This window comes from Mustela lutreola, chromosome 17, assembly GCF_030435805.1.
Source record: "Mustela lutreola isolate mMusLut2 chromosome 17, mMusLut2.pri, whole genome shotgun sequence".
In the NCBI taxonomy this organism is placed as follows: Eukaryota; Metazoa; Chordata; class Mammalia; order Carnivora; family Mustelidae; genus Mustela; species Mustela lutreola.
The window spans coordinates 34,237,086-34,255,121 of NC_081306.1; the positions used below are offsets into that span (position 1 = coordinate 34,237,086).

At 58.9% G+C, this 18,036-nt stretch overlaps 1 protein-coding gene across 3 annotated transcripts in view; it reads right to left on the reverse strand.

Annotated features, from left to right (window-relative positions):
- PRKAR1B (protein kinase cAMP-dependent type I regulatory subunit beta) overlaps positions 1-18,036 on the reverse strand; it is a 66,924-nt gene that overhangs the window by 17,705 nt on the left and 31,183 nt on the right. For all 3 annotated transcript variants that reach the window (XM_059153840.1, XM_059153839.1, XM_059153838.1), the window contains exons 5-8: positions 14,588-14,649; positions 14,166-14,212; positions 7,253-7,411; positions 2,927-2,987 (exon numbers count right to left, since the gene is read on the reverse strand). In XM_059153840.1, coding sequence (XP_059009823.1) covers positions 2,927-2,987; positions 7,253-7,411; positions 14,166-14,212; positions 14,588-14,649 — 329 coding nt within the window. The remainder of the gene's footprint in view (positions 1-2,926; positions 2,988-7,252; positions 7,412-14,165; positions 14,213-14,587; positions 14,650-18,036) is intronic.

Sequence of the window (18,036 nt, forward strand, 5' to 3'; positions counted from 1 at the left end):
GCCTGTTTTGGGTTGAATTACTCATATTCACTACAAAGAACTCAAGAAATATAGCAAAGTGTAAAGAATGTGGAAAACTGCCAAGGGCCGCCCAGAAATGACGTGGTGACAATGTGCAGCGTGGCCTTGTCTCCAGGCCCAGACAGAAGGATGGACAGAAAGACAAGCAGAAACACTCCCAGAGATAGGACCCGCCGGCTGTGTCGTCTTGTTCAATGTTAACTCTTAAACTCTCTATCTATCATGCTTGAGTTCAACACAAGAAAAAGAAACAAGAATAACAGAGTTTTTTTTTTTTCAATGTAAGATATATTCTTTGTTAAAAGATTACTCTAAGAAAGATGATAGAAAAAAAAAAAAGTTCCCGGGTTGAACTGTATAGAATGCCCACCTTTTAGGTCCAAAGGGATAGAAAACGGGCCACTCTGGGGGCTCGCCTTGACAGTGGGCCCACCTGGCCTCCCTACAGGTTTTGGGCTGGGCTCCCTGATGCGGCCCATGAAGGCGTGAATGCACTGCAGGGCCCTCACCCCAACCGGGGTCTTCTGAAACCTGCCTTGGGGGCAGGGGCACTGGCCCTCCATGGGCCCCTCAGGCCTGGCTGGGCACCTGTGCTCTGCCCCCCCACCCCTGTCTCTAGGCAGCCCGTCCTTCCCCAGCCCCTGGGTTCCGGGGCAAGTCCTCATGGGGGTCCTGCCCCACCATGGCTCTGCAGCTGCCTCACACCGTCGCAGCACATCACCGGCTCTACGCTCAATCTTGTCCACTTGTCTTCATTTGGAGAGAAAATTTCATCAAAACAGGCGTGAATACGTCATTACCAGCAGCCCATGTCTCTCCTGAGTAAAATCCTGTGACTGTTTTGTCATAATGGCTTCAGATCTACTTGTTAAGGCTTCTGACTTGTTAAATCTTTTATTACTGAAGCACAGTCGATCTTCGTGTCTATTCCTTAGAGACGTGTCCCACACCATGGATGAAACCACAGGCCCTCAGACGTCACGTTCAGACAGACTCCGCTCCCTGATGCGTGGCCAGGACTCTGCCCCCCGCGAGGAACACCCGAAGGCAAGGCCACTGGGCTGGGGGCTCGCTGCACGGGCTCTGCTCCCGTGGCCGTGGCCGACCTCCGAGGCTCTGGCTGGGACACGTCTCTCAGCTCTTCCCTCCACGCAGGCTCCCTGCATCCGTGTTCTGTTTCTGTGGACACGATCTCTTCCTAACTGGGTCCTGCTCTGTCTGCCGCTGGTTCCGAGCTTTTCTCTGCAGTTTTGGCTCTGGGGCTGGTCTTTGCAGTGGCCGCGGCCTTTCCCTCCCCCTGTCCACGTTTGCCACGAGCTGGAGTGGGGGCTTTGTCCTGTCCTTCCCTCTGATCCTGTGCTGGAAAAGCTAACAGCAAGACCTCTTCTCATCTCTGTGGTCTGGACAGCAGCAACCAGGCAGAGCCCAAGCCCAGCGGGGAGCCGGGGCTGCTCCAGGGCTGAGGGCCAGCCCGGGGTCCCCACCGGCTCACACCACGCAGGCAGGGGAATGGTCGTGGGACGGGGACCGCCGCCCCAATCCTGTGCCCTCATCCCTGAGCGTCAGCCCTTTGCTGCTTTCCCTTCCTCAGTCCATCACATTCTTGGGAAAGGAGGATACTCTGCATTCGGCATCTGGCCTGGGGTTGCTGCTGGACGGCGGTCTCCAGCGGTTCCCGGAGGCTCAGCGCTCAGCAGCCCCTCACCTTCCCGAGCACCGCTGCTCCCATGGACCAGAGCCACCTTGTCCAAAGTGTGAGTCTCCAGCTGCATGTCACAGGCTGGACACAGGTAAGGAATATCAGCTTCTGAAAGTTCGCTGAAAGTTCCCCAGACAGGGCTGGTGTGCATCAGCCCATGACCGTCACACACGCTGCGGCAACTTCAAAACACTTAAACACTCTTGTCGGTGAAATGTTGTTGACACTCCTGAAAATCAACAGAAATGGAGCCATCGCGCTTATCAGACCCCAGGACAAGGAAGGGCAGAGATGCAGCAGGAGAAACCACATTGAGGAAAATATCAGAACAGGTCGGGGGATGAAGTTCAACATAGCGGGCCACATTTACTAAAACACGAGATGGGACTGCGGCTGAGAACTGACGGACACAGAGAAAGGGCTGGAGGTGACGCTGGTGGCAGAGGGACAGATAAGAGGAGCGCTCGGGAGGAGACCACAGACACTTGAGGGAAGGATAACAGTGCCCTAGGGGACTAGACAGAGCTCTTGGTGCATGTGTGCATGTGCATGTACATGTGTGAGCGTGCCTGTGTATGCATGTATGTGTGCAAGCGTGTGAGCGTGCCTGTGTGTGAGAGCATGCACGTGTGCAGTCATATCTGTGTGTGCATGTGTGTTTGTGTGTGAACACGTGAGTGTGCCTGTGTGTGTGTGAGTACACTGTGTGGTCATACCTGTGTGCATGTGTGTATGTGTGCGAGTGTGTGAGCATGCCTGTGTGCGTGTGAGCGTGAGCATGCCTGTGTGCAGCGTACCTGTGTGCATGTGTGTATGTGTGCGAGCATGCGAGCGTGCCTGCATTCAGTCATACCTGTGTGTGTGCGAGCATGTGAGTGTGCCTGTGTGTGTTTGTGTGTGTGTGCATGCATGTATGTGTGCGGTCATACCTGTGTGTGCAAGCTTGTGAGCGTGCCTGTGTGTGGTCATACCTGTGTGCATGTGTGTATGTGTGCAAGCGTGTGAGTGTGCCTGTGTGTGTGTGAGCGATCATGCCTTGTGTGGGTGCATCCGTGTGCGTGTCCCACACTTGCACATCACCAAGGGCGCTGAACCTGCCAGGCATGCAGGGAACGTGGAAATGGCTGGGGCCGCCAGGCAGGACTCAGACGAGACGGAGGAGGCCGCACGGCATAGAGCATCGTAACTGGGGCTGGGGCCACTGACCCAGGATGGAGACCTTGCTGAGAAATTCCTCATACATCTTGCGCTTTCTCAGTGTGCTGCCCTGTTTGGGAGAAATGAGAAGACAGAGAGGTGGCTCTTCGTTCCTGAATCTCCAAAGTTCCCCCAAATGACTCTCAACTCTTGAAAGGAAGCCCTTTGAGGATCCCACGTCTCGGAAGCCCCTCAAAGACCCCAGCCTGCACCTCCCCCCTCATCCAAGCAGCTGCACTCCTCCCCCACCTGTCATCGGCCAGCTGCAGGGACCTCATCCAGCCTGGGCCGGTGACCGGCCCACATAACGAGCAGTTGGCTGACCAGAGTCCTGCGCTCGGCTTTCCATGGGCTGAGGGCACGTGTCCCCAAGATAGGATGGAGAGAGCACTGTCTGAGCAGGCTCACAGCACCCCACCCCTCCCCCGGACACACATGTCTGGGGAGATGCTGGGGCAGGCTACAGAACCACGTGGTCATGCACTCTAGAGGGCGCAGCCAGCTACGGGGAGGTCTCTGAACCAGACACGCCTGACACTGGTCCCTGGGGAGAAAAGCCAACCAAACACTGGATGAATAAGACAAATCCAGCGAGAAGGGTCCCATTAGCCTTTATGTTAATTAGAAATTAGAATCCACTCCAAAAATTAGAATTTGAATGTGAAGGAGAAAAAGGCACCCTCTTCTTCAAGCATGCGTCCCAGTGAGCTGGTGGCCCAAGCAGACAAGGAGGAGGCCCAGCCTCCCAGCAGCCAGTGCCAGCCTGGTAGGAGAGAGCAATCTGGACTTCAACTCCTCACCCTGCTGCCCAGAGCATTTGCACAGTGTACACACTCTACAACTGGACATGGCAGCCCTGCCAATGAGCACTGGTAAGTACCACACATTCAGAAAACAGGGATGTGCAGCCCACCAGCAGCTGTATCCATCGACGGGAGCTGGAAGGTCACCTGCGATGTGAAAAGGATGGAGAGTCCAATGACCACAGACTAGACACCTGATGTGGCAAAAGGTGGGAGGAAGGATGGTAACAGCTTAAAAGAGCTCAGGCCAGGGCAGCGGAGGGGAGAGGGACTTCCAGATACTGGGGCCTGCCCAACCTTGTGAGAAAAGAGGTAGGCTCAGAGGGGCAAGTGACCACCTAGATGGGACCACAGGAGAAGGAATGAACCAAGACTGGGCTCCACATGCCCCAAAGCTTGGTGATGGCGGTGATGGTGGTGATGCGTATGGGGATGGTGATGATGGTGATGGCGATGGTGAGGATGACGGTGGTGATGATGGTGATGACGGTGGTGATGATGGGGATGATGGTGGTGATGATGGGGATGATGGTGGTGATGATGGGGATGATGGTAATGAGTATGGTGAAGATGATGGTGAGGATGGTGATGATGGTGACGATGGTGAGGATGATGGTGGTAGCAGTGATGGTCCTTTCTGAGCACAGTGGAGGAGGGCTGACAGGAAGGATCAACACACTCCCATTCTAACTCCAGATCACCCATAATCCACCCTCTCCCCAACTTTTAGTGCAGTCTAATCCTCTCTGGGCTTCAGTTTTCCCATCAGGAGAAGGGACATCAGTGCCATGTTCTTTGTATCTTTGACCTAGACTTTGACCTGCCCACCTTCCTCCAGACTCCCCACCGCTGCTTGGCTGTGTCATCCCCACCTTGGTCCAGCAAGCTCCTTGTCTGCTTCCCACTGAGACACAGAGGAAGGGGGCTACCAGGCTCTGGGTGGACTCCCAGCATTCACACACCCAGCAGGAGACTCCCCTTGGACGCTCTGTGGCAAAGAGACTGGTGTGTGACTCCTGCTTCATGGGTATGGGGTGGCCTGAGGCTTCCATTTTTCAGGGAGTGGGCACCCCACACCTGACCCAGGATGGACGGGCAGGGAGGCCACAGGCAGTGCTTCCCCACCCCCACCTTGCTCCCGATGGGAACACAGAGCCCGGCCTGCTCAGTGCCCTCACTGAGCTCCATCCATCCTTCTACACCACACGGAGCTACAAAGGGAAGAGAAGGGATGTTCCAGGGAAGCTTCTGGCTCAGACGCCCTGGGATCCCTATCGCCTGAATGCACAGGGAGGGGCGCTCTCCCCGGAGACACTCCTGGCCAGTCCCCTTGCCCAGTCTCCCTCTTGGCAAGTCCCAGTTTGGTGCCAAGTGAATGCACGGTGGGTCCACTTTGCATGACGGATACGTCCAAATCCACCCAAACCCAGGACGGATGCAAACACGGGTACTGTCCTGCGGGACACTCCCTTCTGGGTCTGCCAGCACTGTCATTTTCTTTGCCGAGACACAGACACTCTGCAGCCTCCCAGCACATTCATGGCTATTCTTAGCCCACTGGGATCCAGAATTAAGACAGAGGAAGTGCCGGGTGCCACCATGGTTTGGGAACTTCCCTGAATACAAGGTTGCAGCCACAAAAATCCCACAGCCGAGAAGGACTCGGCACCGGAGACAGTGAGAATCAATGGCTTATGCAACACAGGGCCAGGTGCACGCAGGAGGGATCACGGGGTGGACAGACGGAGGCTGCTGGGCCCTTACCCAAACCTGCCCCTGCGGGTGGGAGGGAGGGGTGCAGGTGCCTCAGGGCGCCCCACCCACCCCGCTCTCAGCCTCTTCTGGAGAAGACAGGACTTAGCGGGTTGAAGATGAAGAGGAGCTCAGCTCTCTCTTGCTGTATCCATGGACCTAGAAGACCCCGTCACTGAGTGCGTGGATGATAGGGTCCTCATGCACACCAAATCTGATCGGTTGCCTGCAAGACCGCACTGAATTCTCCCGCGGTGGGGTAAAGGGACCAGGATGGGCAGGGGCGCCAATGTTCCCAAGAGAAGGAGCAGCCCGAGCACGACCCCATCTGCAGGCTCCTGCCTGACTGCACTCTGGGGCTGTTTTAAACCACTTGAGGACTGTCCCCAGACCTCCCCCAGAGCATTCCTGCATCACAGCCCCTCCCTGGAAGCTGCACTGTCCAGACGGGTCTCAGGGAGACAGTCAAGTCCCAGAGAGCATGTGGGGGAAGCCAAAGTCTCTCAGCCCGGAGCTCGCCCTGGTCTCCTCCCTCTGGGCCTGTCAGCACCCTGCCTGAGGCCCAGGCTCTGTGGGACTTGGGTTTGAGCAGAAACCATCTGCAGGTGAGCCTAGGTGGCTGAGGAGTGAGGCTCCCCAAAGGCCAGGTGCTCAGCTCCAGTGGCCTCAGCCTGGCAACGGGGGAGGGATGGAGAACCTGGACCGAGCAGGGATGTACACGGACCAGTGTGGCTGGCCCAGGGCCTTCTGGCTTCCTAGCTGCTCCCAGGGTAGGATGGTTTCCAGCCTCTCCAGGATAGCCCCCAATTGGCTGCAGGAGCTCCTTTGCTCAAACCCCTGCTGGGCTCCCCTGACACACTCAGGTGTGAGCTGAGGGCTCTGTGTGAGCTGTACCCCACAACGGGACCCTTGCATCCCCATCCACGGGGGTCTGCCTGCTGCTCCACGAGAATCCAAGCTCATGCCACAGGGCCTTTGCCCAGACACTCTTTTCCTGGACATGTTGTTTCCTTGCTCAGAGGCCTCTGCTCCAACCCCACCTTATCCCAGGAGGGGTTCTTTTGGGCCTTTCTCTAAAACAGCAGCCTCTCCCCACTTCATAGTCCCCTCACCCCCTTCTCTGCTGTAATTACCTCCATGGAACTGTGGCCACCTGAACTACCCGTTTGTTCCCTGACTCCTCTGCTAACATGCTGGCTTCCCAAGGGTGGGTGCTGCCTCCATGAGGCTCCCTGATGCATCTCAGCACTGAGAGCACTGCCCGGCAGGTGGTGCTTTTGGGAGGAGTCCTGAGTGGGCAAGGGAAGAGCCTGCCTCCTTCCCTGGGGAGGACCTCTCCATCCACAGCTCACTGTGCCACCTGACCACCTACACAGCCAAGAGTGGATGTGGCCGAATGGGAGAGAAAACCTAAAATGAAAGAGGCATGAGGACATCTGGGGCCAGGCAGGCCGGCCCCGCTGTGCTGGGGCCCCAGACAGCCAGGGTCCCGGCATCTCTTGGCTCCACCACCTTGATGAATGGGTTCCAGCCTCAGAGTCATCTCATGGTCCAGAAGAGAAGCTGGAGCTCCAGCCATCACAACCTCATTCCAGACAGCTAAAAGCAGATAGGGAGGGCAAGGAGGCTCCCCAGCTGCCTGCCTACCTCATAAGAAGTTTCCAGACTCCATCCCACATTTCTCACCCACCCTGTCAGCCCTTAGCTATCCCCCCACTTGGACAAAGCCAGTATTCCCATGACAGGACTGGCTGTGGATATGTGCCAGGAAGCCACTCACCATGAGGATACGCCGGTAGCTGTCCCGGTCGATGCCCCAGAGCTTGAGATCTGTCTTGGCCTTCACGGTTGCTGCCCTGGGGGTGCCGTAAATGAGCGCCAACTCCCCAAAGCTGCCCCCTTCGCTGATGCTGGTCACCCACTCTCCATTCACGTACACCTTCAGGGGACACAGCGAGAACGGTCAGAAAGGTCATGGGGGGCATGTGGGGTCACTGTGGCCCGTCCCACCCTGAGAGCCCTCTCTGAGCCCACCAGAGCGGGCCCGGTAAAAAAGGGATGTGCGGCCGCAGCCCCCAGGCTCACTAGCCCATGGGCACAGCTTCCCGTCCCCTGCCCAGGCTGTCCTGGGTCTCTGTTGGCCGTGCTGCCTGCCTCACCCACAACACTGTGCAGAGCTGCTGCTGCACGGGCATGCCAGTGGCCTCTGCATCCCCGCTCTCTACCGACCATGAGACGGGCCTGGATGGCAGGCGGATGTATGGTCCAGGGCTCCCATCTGTGCAGAAGCCCTGCCCACTTCCCTGGCCAGCCTCGGGTCCTCATCAGCCTTGGAGGGATCTCCAGCCCATTTCCCCAGCCACACACAGTGACTCAGACTCTGTACTTCCCTGGACTATGGGGTCTGGGCTGGGCTCTGCGCCCATACAGACCCGTGCTCATGGGGCCTCCCTCCTGGGGCCATGGTGCCCGGCTCCCAGGGCCTGGGGTCGGCGGGAACGCTGCCGGGGCGCCGATGAGGCCTGGCTGAGAGGGGTCCTTTCAGGCTGTGTGGGTGACCGGACACTGCGGCCACTATGCATTGACCCTGTGCGTCCCATATCGTGCAAGAATGGTGCAGATTGTTTATTATGCACTGCCGATGCAGATCCCGTTGCTGTAAATTGACACAACGCAGCTTTATTCCCCGGCGTGTCCGTGAGCCCAAAGAATAGTGCCCATTGCACGTTGGGTGCACGTCGGGGAAGAACGGGTTGCCGTGAGTCATGGGCGCGATTCTTACTGGAATCAATGAGTCATTATCTGGGCAATAACCGAGGCACAGAGCCGCGTATCCGCAGGAAAACGGCACGCCGATGATAACGCAAGCTAGGGGCTGGGGAGCCGGCCGGCCAAGAAGCTGGGTGGGCAGGAGACCATGGACACACAGAGGTGAAGTCGTCCTCAAGGGCCCATGCACGTGTCCCCGGAAACCTCAGCAGTCTGCCAGAGCACGGAGTGCCTGCCCCTGGGCTGTGCTCTCTGTCTCCCACTGGGAGGCTGGCTGCTGGGTCCCTCGCCACGAGGCCCCGGAGGAACAGGACCCTGTTCCGTCCCTCCCATGAGGCAGGGACGCCTGTCCCAGGAGTTTTAGGACCACAGACAATACCCTCTAGGAGCTGCGAACTGAGTCTGCTCCAAGGGGCAGAGGGCCCGTGGGGACAGGGGCAGGGACAACTTCTTGAGGGTCCTGGCAACCCGGCCCCCAGTCGGCCCTCCCCGTACTCTGCTTCCTGTGAAGTCCTGCCCACGGAGGTCTGACTCACAAACACCCACATGCCTGGATCCAGCTCTGCATCTCGGTGACGCGGCCCTGCTCCCCCGGGACCCCTCAGGTAACAGGTTCCCTCCAGCAAGCACGGCTCCGCAAGAAGGAACCATGGCGTGCATCCTTCTGTGGCTCCAGGTTCGAGCTGTTGGGTTTGGTGCTCTGTTTTTCACAGCCAGAGCAGGCACCCATGCGGTGAGGGACGCACATTCCCTGCAACTTCACCAGGGTGAAAGCCAGGCCCTTGTGTGTGCACAGGTGTTGCAAACACTGTCCCCAACAGCTGAACTCAAGGGCGCCCCCCAACCAGTGCACAGGGCACGTCTTCCCAGGGGCCTCTTCAAGTCGGGTGGCAACAGAAACTCGGGAATGTGGGTCTGTGTGAGGGGACTGCCTGACACAGTGGCTGGGGGTGCGGGGGGTCTCCCCCTCCCACCTGAGGGGGCTCAGAAGGCACCACTGCAACCAGCTGCATGGTGGGGGCAGATGCCCATGAGCAAAAGAGCACACGCACCAGGGGACAGAGAAAGGGGGCTCAGCAGAGCAGGATAGGACCCAGGGAACTCAGGGGACCTGTGCGTCACTGCCAAAGGCCGCCGGGGACCCCCTTCCTGCCCAGAAGCCCAGGCCTCGGAGAACTCCCTGTGAGGCGTCAGAGAAAACCATTGTGTGGAGCCCCAGACGGGCCCAGGACCACACTGCGGGTTGCCCCACAGAGCACAAAGGGGCCATCCTTCTCGGGACACTGGTCTCTGTCACCGCAGCCAGTGCAGCCCTGGGCCCCACCCCAGCTGGCGTTCAAAGGGGCTACTTCTTGCTTTGTTTCATTTTTTGTTTCTTCTTCTTCTTCTAGAAGAAAAATGGTGGGAGGCCCCACTGGGCTACACTTGTGGTCCCACCACTGACAGCGACTTCTCTGGCTGAACCCAGAGCTCCCACCCAGCCTTCTGCATTCCTGCATTCATCCATCCATCTGCCCATCGCCCCCCAGTGTGGACTGAGCGCCCCTCTGTGTCCCGCATGTTCTAAGTGCTGGCGGTCAGCAGGGAAAGGCAGGTGGGTTCCTGTCCACCGGGACTCACCCACCAGCTGGGAGAAAGTCTGCAGGCAAACGATCCTACGAACACCCGTTCATCATGGAGCACGCTCCAGGCGTGGCAAGAACAGGAGGCACAGCGTTCAGAAGGACCATGCAGTGACTGTGCGTAGAGGGCTCTCCATGAAGGAGAACATGAGCCAGGTCCTGAGCATCAGGGCCAGCATGAGATGTGGGAGAAGGGCAATTGAGGCTGAGGACAGGATGTGCAAAGGCCCCGGGGCCACAGTAAAATGGAGGGCACTAGATGCGGCATGATCAAGCAAGGAGAGATGCCCAGCGGGTGGGAGTCGTGGTAGGGGAGGGAAGGGCTGGGATGTTATTCTAGAAGCAAAGCCACAGAAGTTTGCAGCACGATACCAGGTTGCACTGTGACGCTCCCTCTGGTGGAGTGTGGAGAACAGCATGGGGGGGGGGGGGGCTGCCGGAGGGCAGCAGGAGGGAGCGGGGAGTCACTCCACAGGTGGCTATGGCTGGTGGGCCCAGCAGTCCCACTGGCTGGGTCAGAGCCTAGGGCCAAGGCCCAGGGACCGGCGTGGCCCCAGGTGGCTAGTGACGTGGCCCACACCAGACACGCTGCTTCTGCTCCACGCGGAAGTGGCAGGAAGTGGAGGGTGATGGGACGGAAGGCACAAGGTCCTGCTCAGTCAAGTCCCGAGCTGTGACCCTGGCATCTGGAGCCTCAGGCACAGATGGGGGCTGAGGGCGTGCTGCCCCCTTGCTCCGCTGCCTGCCCTCCCTGACCTGTGCATCTCGGGGCAGCGCTCTGCTCCCCAGGAAACAAAGATGGACCAGCGGAAAGCATCTGGGCCGTGGCGACAGAACACCAGGGCCCAGGGTTCTCCAAGGGGCCGTGGTTTGCATACTGGCCAAACCTTTGTTCTGCCCTCACAGATGATGAGAAAAGCCAACGGCCTGTCTCCTCCCACCTCCCAGGCTCCTGCCTCGAGCAGCGGGTGCATCCCTGTGGCGAGCAGGCACCTGGGTCCTGGGCCCTCAGCCGGCTGCCCACAGCGGCCTGAAGGGAGCAGAAGCTCCGCCTCCAGGTGCTGCTTTTCCCACCACAGTCCCTCAGCTCAAGGGAGGCCAGGGGGTGCTCAGTTGACTGCTCACAGCGCAACGCCCCCCCACCCCGCCCTGCACAGGCGTCGTCCCAAAGCTCCCATCTGCCGGGCCGTGTGGGCTCCGTCTCCGTTAGGGTTCCCCCCAGGGGAGCCCCGAAGCCGTCTGGGTGCACGGCCCTCCTCCTGCCCTCTTCCATGCCAACCGCACTCAGGAGCTCTCAGGGAGGTATTATGGGGGGATCCTGAGCGCCCCTCCTGAACATGGAGCAGGAGTGAGGTTTGTATGAACGTCACCACCAGTGACTGATGGGGCCTCTGTGGTCCCCATCAGTGGGCTGGGCTGCCGGGGCCTCAGCAGAGAATGGAAAGGGCATCCCCAGACGCGCTCTGTGGAGAAATGGGTTGGAATACCCCAAGATACTGCAGAAAAGCTTCAGAGCTGGGCCCGGGTGAACCAATGACGAATGATGGAGACCACTGTCCCAGCACAGCAAGGCCAGACACCTGTGCCCGTAACAGCGAGATGCGTGACGGCCAAGGGGTGGGAGCAATGCAGGTCTCCCCTGATATGAACAGAGGCACAGTGGGATCTGTCCACACGACAGCCTTAGAGGGAAACCGGACCTCTGCCCCCATGGGGGACAAGCCCTGAGAACACGACCCAGACACAGGACACGCAAGGGGACCCCACGCACACGAGGTCCCAGAGTCATCAGACTCACAGACACAGAGAGCAGATGGTGCGGCTAGGGTTGTGGGAGAGGTTGGGGGGTCCGCGCGCCGCAGGGACAGGGTCTCCGTGGGGGCAGTGGAACATTCTGGAGCCAGACAGGGGGACGGCTGCACAGCAGCGTGGATATGCTTGGTGCCCTTGAACTGGGCACTGAGAAGTGGTGAAGATGGCAAATTTTGTTTTAGCAATTTAAAAAAAAAAAAAAAAACCAACAACCAGAGCTCCAGGCAAACACTGAACGACTGACAGTGACCCATGGAACCAGACAGCCGCCTCCTGGGCAGCCCGGTCCCAGGGATGCAGCTCAGAGGTCTCACACCACCTCAGAGGCTGGGAACCAGATGGGGCAGCAGCCGGAGGGCGGGAGGGTCCCAGCACAAAGGAGGGTCCGAAAATAGTGAAGGCCTCGCAGGATTAGGGAGGAGCCGGGCCTCAGACAGAACTACGTTCCTGAGCCCTAAAATCGGCAGCTGAGTATCCTTTTAAGTAGAAATGCTATGTTCCACGAATAAAACAAATTGGAAGATATTTTTATACTTAGAAAAATGGATTATAGCTCTTGGCAACACACATGCTGCGGTGTCTCTCTGGAAAACCATAATTTAAACTGAACCTAGCGCTTTTGGCACGGGTCACCTGGCCGTTCCCCTCGGGCGCCTCTGGTCAGAGGGCAGCGTCCACCCTGCAGAAGGGGAGGGGGCACTCACGATGCCCAGCCCCGAGCCTGGCCAGGCAGAGGACCACGGTGGGGTCCAGGGGAACCTGCCTCCTGTGGGGCATCGGCACTTAGTGTCTCCCCTCTGCCCCCCAGCGAGACCATTATCCCTGAGGCCTAAGAACCGGGCTCAGCAGCCTTGACACCATCCTGGGCACGACCCTGGGCCAGGTCAGACAGGTCATTCCACTCTGTCCTGGAAGGCGCTCGAGGCCTCAGAGCATCTGGGACGATTTCACACCGCGAGCAGTAATAACAGTCATTATTATAATACATACCCCATAACTCACCCCGGCTAGCCAACATGCCACTTTTTCATCCCAGATTCCTGACTGAGCTCTTTTGATTCCCTTAAATGTGGCCTTCACCCACACGGCTGCACTGCCCAGAGTGTCCCACATCACAGGAGGGCTCCCTGCCCGCCAGCCAGCCAGGAACCCGGACGGGCTGGCAGGGGACCCCGAGGGGCATCACAGGGCGGCCCCACAGGTCACTGCCTGTCCCTTCAAGGGCTGGCTGGCCCAAATTTGAGACTAGAGCCGGACGCAGACGTCCACCCACGGGGCCTGGACATCCTGGCTCAGGCAAGCCCAGTCCGGTGAGCACCTTAAAGCCGCCTTTGTACCTGAGCCTCTGAGCCTAGTGCTGGGAGGCTGGACCTGCCAAGACATCATATTTGGAGAGTTCTGGTTGCAAGAAGGTGACCTCACTCTTCCCACTCCCCAGACTGCTTCCATGGGTCCCCCGCCTCAAGAAAAGCCAGCTACGGCTCCTGGCACAGCATGAGGTAGCTGGCACACTGAGCCTGGGGATGGCTGGTCAGCCCCTGTCCCATCCCAAGGGGGCCCTGGGGCCAGGCTCTGGGACCTCCCTTGGGCGGCAGGCAGGGTGTCCTGCCAGGATGAGCAGGCCAAGCCAGCCACCTCCCTGTCAGTCACATCCTACCTTTGTGGTGCAGGGGGAGGTGTGCAGGGACCGAGATCCCCCAGGCCCAGAGGGGACCCATGTGCAACCACAGACTGAGCCAAGTCATGGAAGGAGGCTGCTCTGGCCAGAGAGAGAGCCATGAGCCAGATGCACAGGCTGAGGAGGGATGACAGAGGGAGGCAATGGAGGACAGGAGGGGGCGGTGGGGGCCCCGCAGAGGCAGCAAGGCGCCCATGGATCACAGACAGTGAGAGAACACCGTGGGCTCAGACCCAACCCGTGGCCTCGCGAAGGGCTTGGGCCTCATTCGAAGAGAAGCCTGTTGGAGGGCTTTACCGGAGACCGGAGCACTCGGGTGCAGTCGGCGAGGACCTACGTGGACGGCAGCCTGCGGGCCCAGGGAGGGATGCCCTCAGCCCTCGGCCAGGGCCCCGCATGGAGCTGGGGACACGCGGATACAGGAGCGGGCCTCCCCCACGGGGAGCAGGTCCACACCGCGTGTCCCTCAGCCCGTGACCGGCAAAGTGGACAGAGCAGGGTGAACAGGAACAGGAAGGAACGCTGTTCTGCCAGACGGTGGGGCTCCAGGTCATGTGGGCAGGACAGCCATCGTCCTGGCCTCTGCGTCCATAAACTGCTCCCTTCTGCCCATTTGCCAAGGCCCTGATGCCCACGGCGGGGGAGGAGGCCCACATCTGCAGCCGCTGCCTTGGGCAGGGTCCAGCCGAGCTGCAAGGACCCCCGTCCACAGGTGCAGGCCCCACCTCCTGCCATTTAGATGAGACACGCTCCCTCACTGAGCCTGCCGCGGACAGAGGCGCGACCTTCCAGAGCGGGTAAGGGACACTCACGTCTACTTCTCCTTGGTCAATCACATAGAAGTTATCCCCTTCGTCCCCTGGAATGAAAGAAAGCAGAGGCTGTAGACACTGTGGAGGGGACCGCGTATGGCACTCATGGCCTCCCCGGGCGCAGTACCTCGCTTCCCGGAGGCCATGCAACTCTGCGTCCCACCGGTTTTCCCTTGTTTAAAAATAAAGCTTATTACAAAGACCACCCACGGACACAGTATGCGGCCGGCACATGGTCCCCCGTGGCGCAGTCACCCATGTCTCACGTGAGGTGTTTGACTCTTTTAACGGGCGTGCTAAGTGACATGCTCTGTCTCATTAGTGACCTTCCTCAAGTGCGGACAACGGGTTTTGTGTTCACCCCCAGGCACGGCCATGGCCCACGGCCCCAGCGCTCTGGCTCAGAGAAGCAGGAGACCTACCTTGCTGTATGACGGTCTCCCCAGCGATGTGTGTGACAGGGAACATGGCATCGAAGATGTCACTGGAAGAGAAAACACACCATGTGTCAGAGCCGAAGTGACGGGTGGGGGGGGGGGGGCGCACGCAAGGACCTCACGGCATCTCCTCCCATGGAGTGAAGGGCTTGGCTCCCCACATGGGGACAGAAAGGGTCTGTCAAAAATGGAATCACACCGGACACATTGCTTTGGACACAAAAAACATAACACACCCCCTCTCCCAGCGGCAAACACCATCCTATGAAAACACTATCTTTTGCAAGCTACCCAAGGGGAGACGCTTCCCCTCAAGCAGCGTCCTGAGACCCCAGATACAGAATGACATGTTAGACACACAGAAGCTGGAGAGCCTGACTCCAGTGGTGCCAGCAGGCAGCTGGGCCATTTAATTTCCCAACTATGGCGGTGGAATGGGCCAAACAGGCAGGACACGGACAGTGGGGAGGGGGAGTGTGCCCACTGGGGACTCTGTCTCTGTTGACCGCAAGGAGAATGCAGTGTCAGGGGCCAGGCTCTTGCTCCTAAAATGCACAGCGGCCTTCAAGAGACAGCACCCCATCCCCCACAGGTTCCCGATGGACAAGCGGGCAGCTGGGGCCTTTCTGGGGCAGAGCTCAGGGCGGCCTGCCTCCTCCCACCAGAAGAGTCTCAGAGACCTTCGCCCGTCTGCTCAGGCTAGTCCGACCTCAGGGGGGACTCATAGGCACTGAATCCGGGCTGGGCGCCCAGCCGCCAGGAGCAAACGTGGAATCAGATATGTGAGCCGCCTGGGCCCTGCTGTTCCCAGGGTCCAGGAAATGCTAACAAGTCTTTCTCAAAGTAGCAGCTCCCAGCCCCATCTCCTCCCCACTCGGCACAGACCTGGTGTCTGTCCCCTGGCCTGGGCGGCCCTTCTCAACCACACCTTCCCCGGGGGAGCAGACGGGTCTGGTCTGGTTTTCTGCATTTCTTCAAAACCACAGCATCAGGGATCTCAAAATGAGCAGATCGCTAAGAAATGATTTTTCAATTCCTACCTCACTGTTTAGAAACTTGCAGTGGTAATGGTAAAATATTTCCCCAGATGCCATTACCAGTGAAGCCAACCCTAGGACCCAGCACCACGCGCGGCCTGGTCAGGGGCTCTGCACGGCCATCAAGCCCCACGGTGGGCCCCAGCCCACTGCCTCCCGCACACATGGCCGGCGGGCTATGGCACACAGATGAACCTGTGAAAAGGCCTATGGCTATCATTCACACGGAGGTCCTGTTTCTTGATGTGTGCTTCCACGGAGAAATGCGGACGTGGTGAATCCCCTAGCGGCTGTCGTCCCTGGGCCTGACCCAGCCCCCCACTGACCACACAGGGTACGTTAAGAGCAACGGATCCCAATCTGTGAACAGCAAAGTCAGAGAGCCCCACTTCCTCTGGAAGAAGATAAGGCCCCAGCGCCCCCCAGTTCATCACCAAGGCTTGGACACAGGCGGCATATGGGACAGACGCTCGCGCTCCCGCTGGCTCGGCCCAACCCCCCGAGAGGCCCTCTCTTTCCCCATCTTGAGTCCTCAAACAAAACCCAATCCTTCCTGCTTCTTAGCACTTAATGGTATTCAAAGCCCCTGTTTGCTTCTGCTGGGAAAAGAAAACCGGTTTTCTATTCTAGTCTGGAAGTGACCTCTGGAAGGCTTTCCTGAAGCTGTCGCCCGCATCTCAGGGAGTCGGACACGTGGGTCCCACCGCCCCCGCCAGGATCCGGGACACTGGGCTTGGCACTCAGGCATCAGGGCTCTGCCAGGCCCGGGGACACAGAACTGTGAAGATGTTCCAGTCCTCACTCCGGGAGGCCCCCAAGGATGGGACCAGCACTGGCCGAGCGCTCTTCATTTGTCCGCTTGCTCTGAGGTCAGACCCGCGGCTGTCTCATCCAGACGAGGAAACCAGAGACGCGAAGGGTCTCTGCCAAGGCCCACAGCTGGGAAGAGGTGAGGCCGGGCCGCCCTTCTGTCTTCCTGCGCAGAGCTCTGTGGGGCGCCCGGGGCTAAGCAAGGCCTCCAGGCATGGAAGGGGTGGTGTGTTTGGGGGCACAGGGCCTTCCAGGTCTCAGGTGGTGGGAGGTCCTGATGCCAACCCCAGGGAAGTCATCGGCCAGGGAGAGGTGCTGGTCATTGCTAGGAGGCAGAGCCCTCCAGTCCCAGAGGCAGCCCTGACAAAGAGGCTGCTCCCTGACCCCGCCCCCCCACTCAGCCCGATGGTGGGGTCCTCAGGCTCCCGGGTGGACCCAGGCCAGAGCAGGTGCTGCTCCCTTGATTGCAGGAAGCAGCTGAAGTGCCTGCTTGCCTTATCCCAGTGTCCCTATAGCCCCGTGGGCGCTTTTCACCAGAAACCCCCTACACTCCCAAGGTAGCCCAAGCAGCCGAGGGACCCTCAGCTTTGGACCAGGAGGGACGGGGCCAGGGGCATCACCTGTTAACTGTGCTTGAATTATAACTATCTATCGGTACTGTTGGGTTTTGTCCCTCCAGGTCAGGGGTTGGTTCTCTGCCCTGCTGTAGCACAGACACCTCTGCTTTCCGCTTCTGCCTACACAGCCCTTCCAGATTAAGGGTTTATGGGTGTAAAGTGGAGTAAATAGAAAAACCAGTGAAATCGACAGCACGGAAACGCAGCGAACTGCTTTGAGAATCGGCCTGCAGCATCGTAGGCTGGGCTTCCGTGCTCCCGCTTCATGCCATGAGGTCAGGCAGGCCCAGCGACCACCCCAGTGCTGAGGGGGCCACAGGCGTAATATTCCAAGATGATCTGCAACAGCCAGGACACGTACGGAAGCGCCCACGCCACCCTCAGGGGACAAGATCACAGGCACCGCTCAGGCCTCAGTAGCCTGTTCACGACAGGGAAAGGCCATCCACATCCACACAAGGCTCCTTCACAGCCCTCCTGCCTCCCTCCGTGCCGGCCGTCTGACTCACCATAGGTCTTTGGTATGATATGGTTGGAAGGACAGAGGTTGGATGGATGGATGGATGGATGGTGGTTGGACGGGTGGGAGGATGGGGAGTGGGGGGGTGTGGACTTTCTTGGCGTTAATCGATTGCTCCTCATTTTCTATTTCTTCACGTGCTAACGTGGGACCATTTTCAAAGTTAGTTCCCAACGTTTAAAGATTGACAGAGTTAGAAAAATCCAAATTTTGGGCTTTTCTTCGAAAAATAAAAGGAAGCTCTAGCAACATGGATCCTGCGCTCTCACAAAGCAGGACCTCAGCCCACTCCCCCACACTGGTCAGAGCACAAGCTCTCGGGTCTGCCACGATCCCCGGAAGGGCATGGATTCCCGACCCTCGGCCACATGTATGTGCCAAGCTGCCCGTGTGGCTCACGCTCTGGGCGTGGCAAGTGCCCATGTAGGACTTCTTCACAAGGGGGGGGTC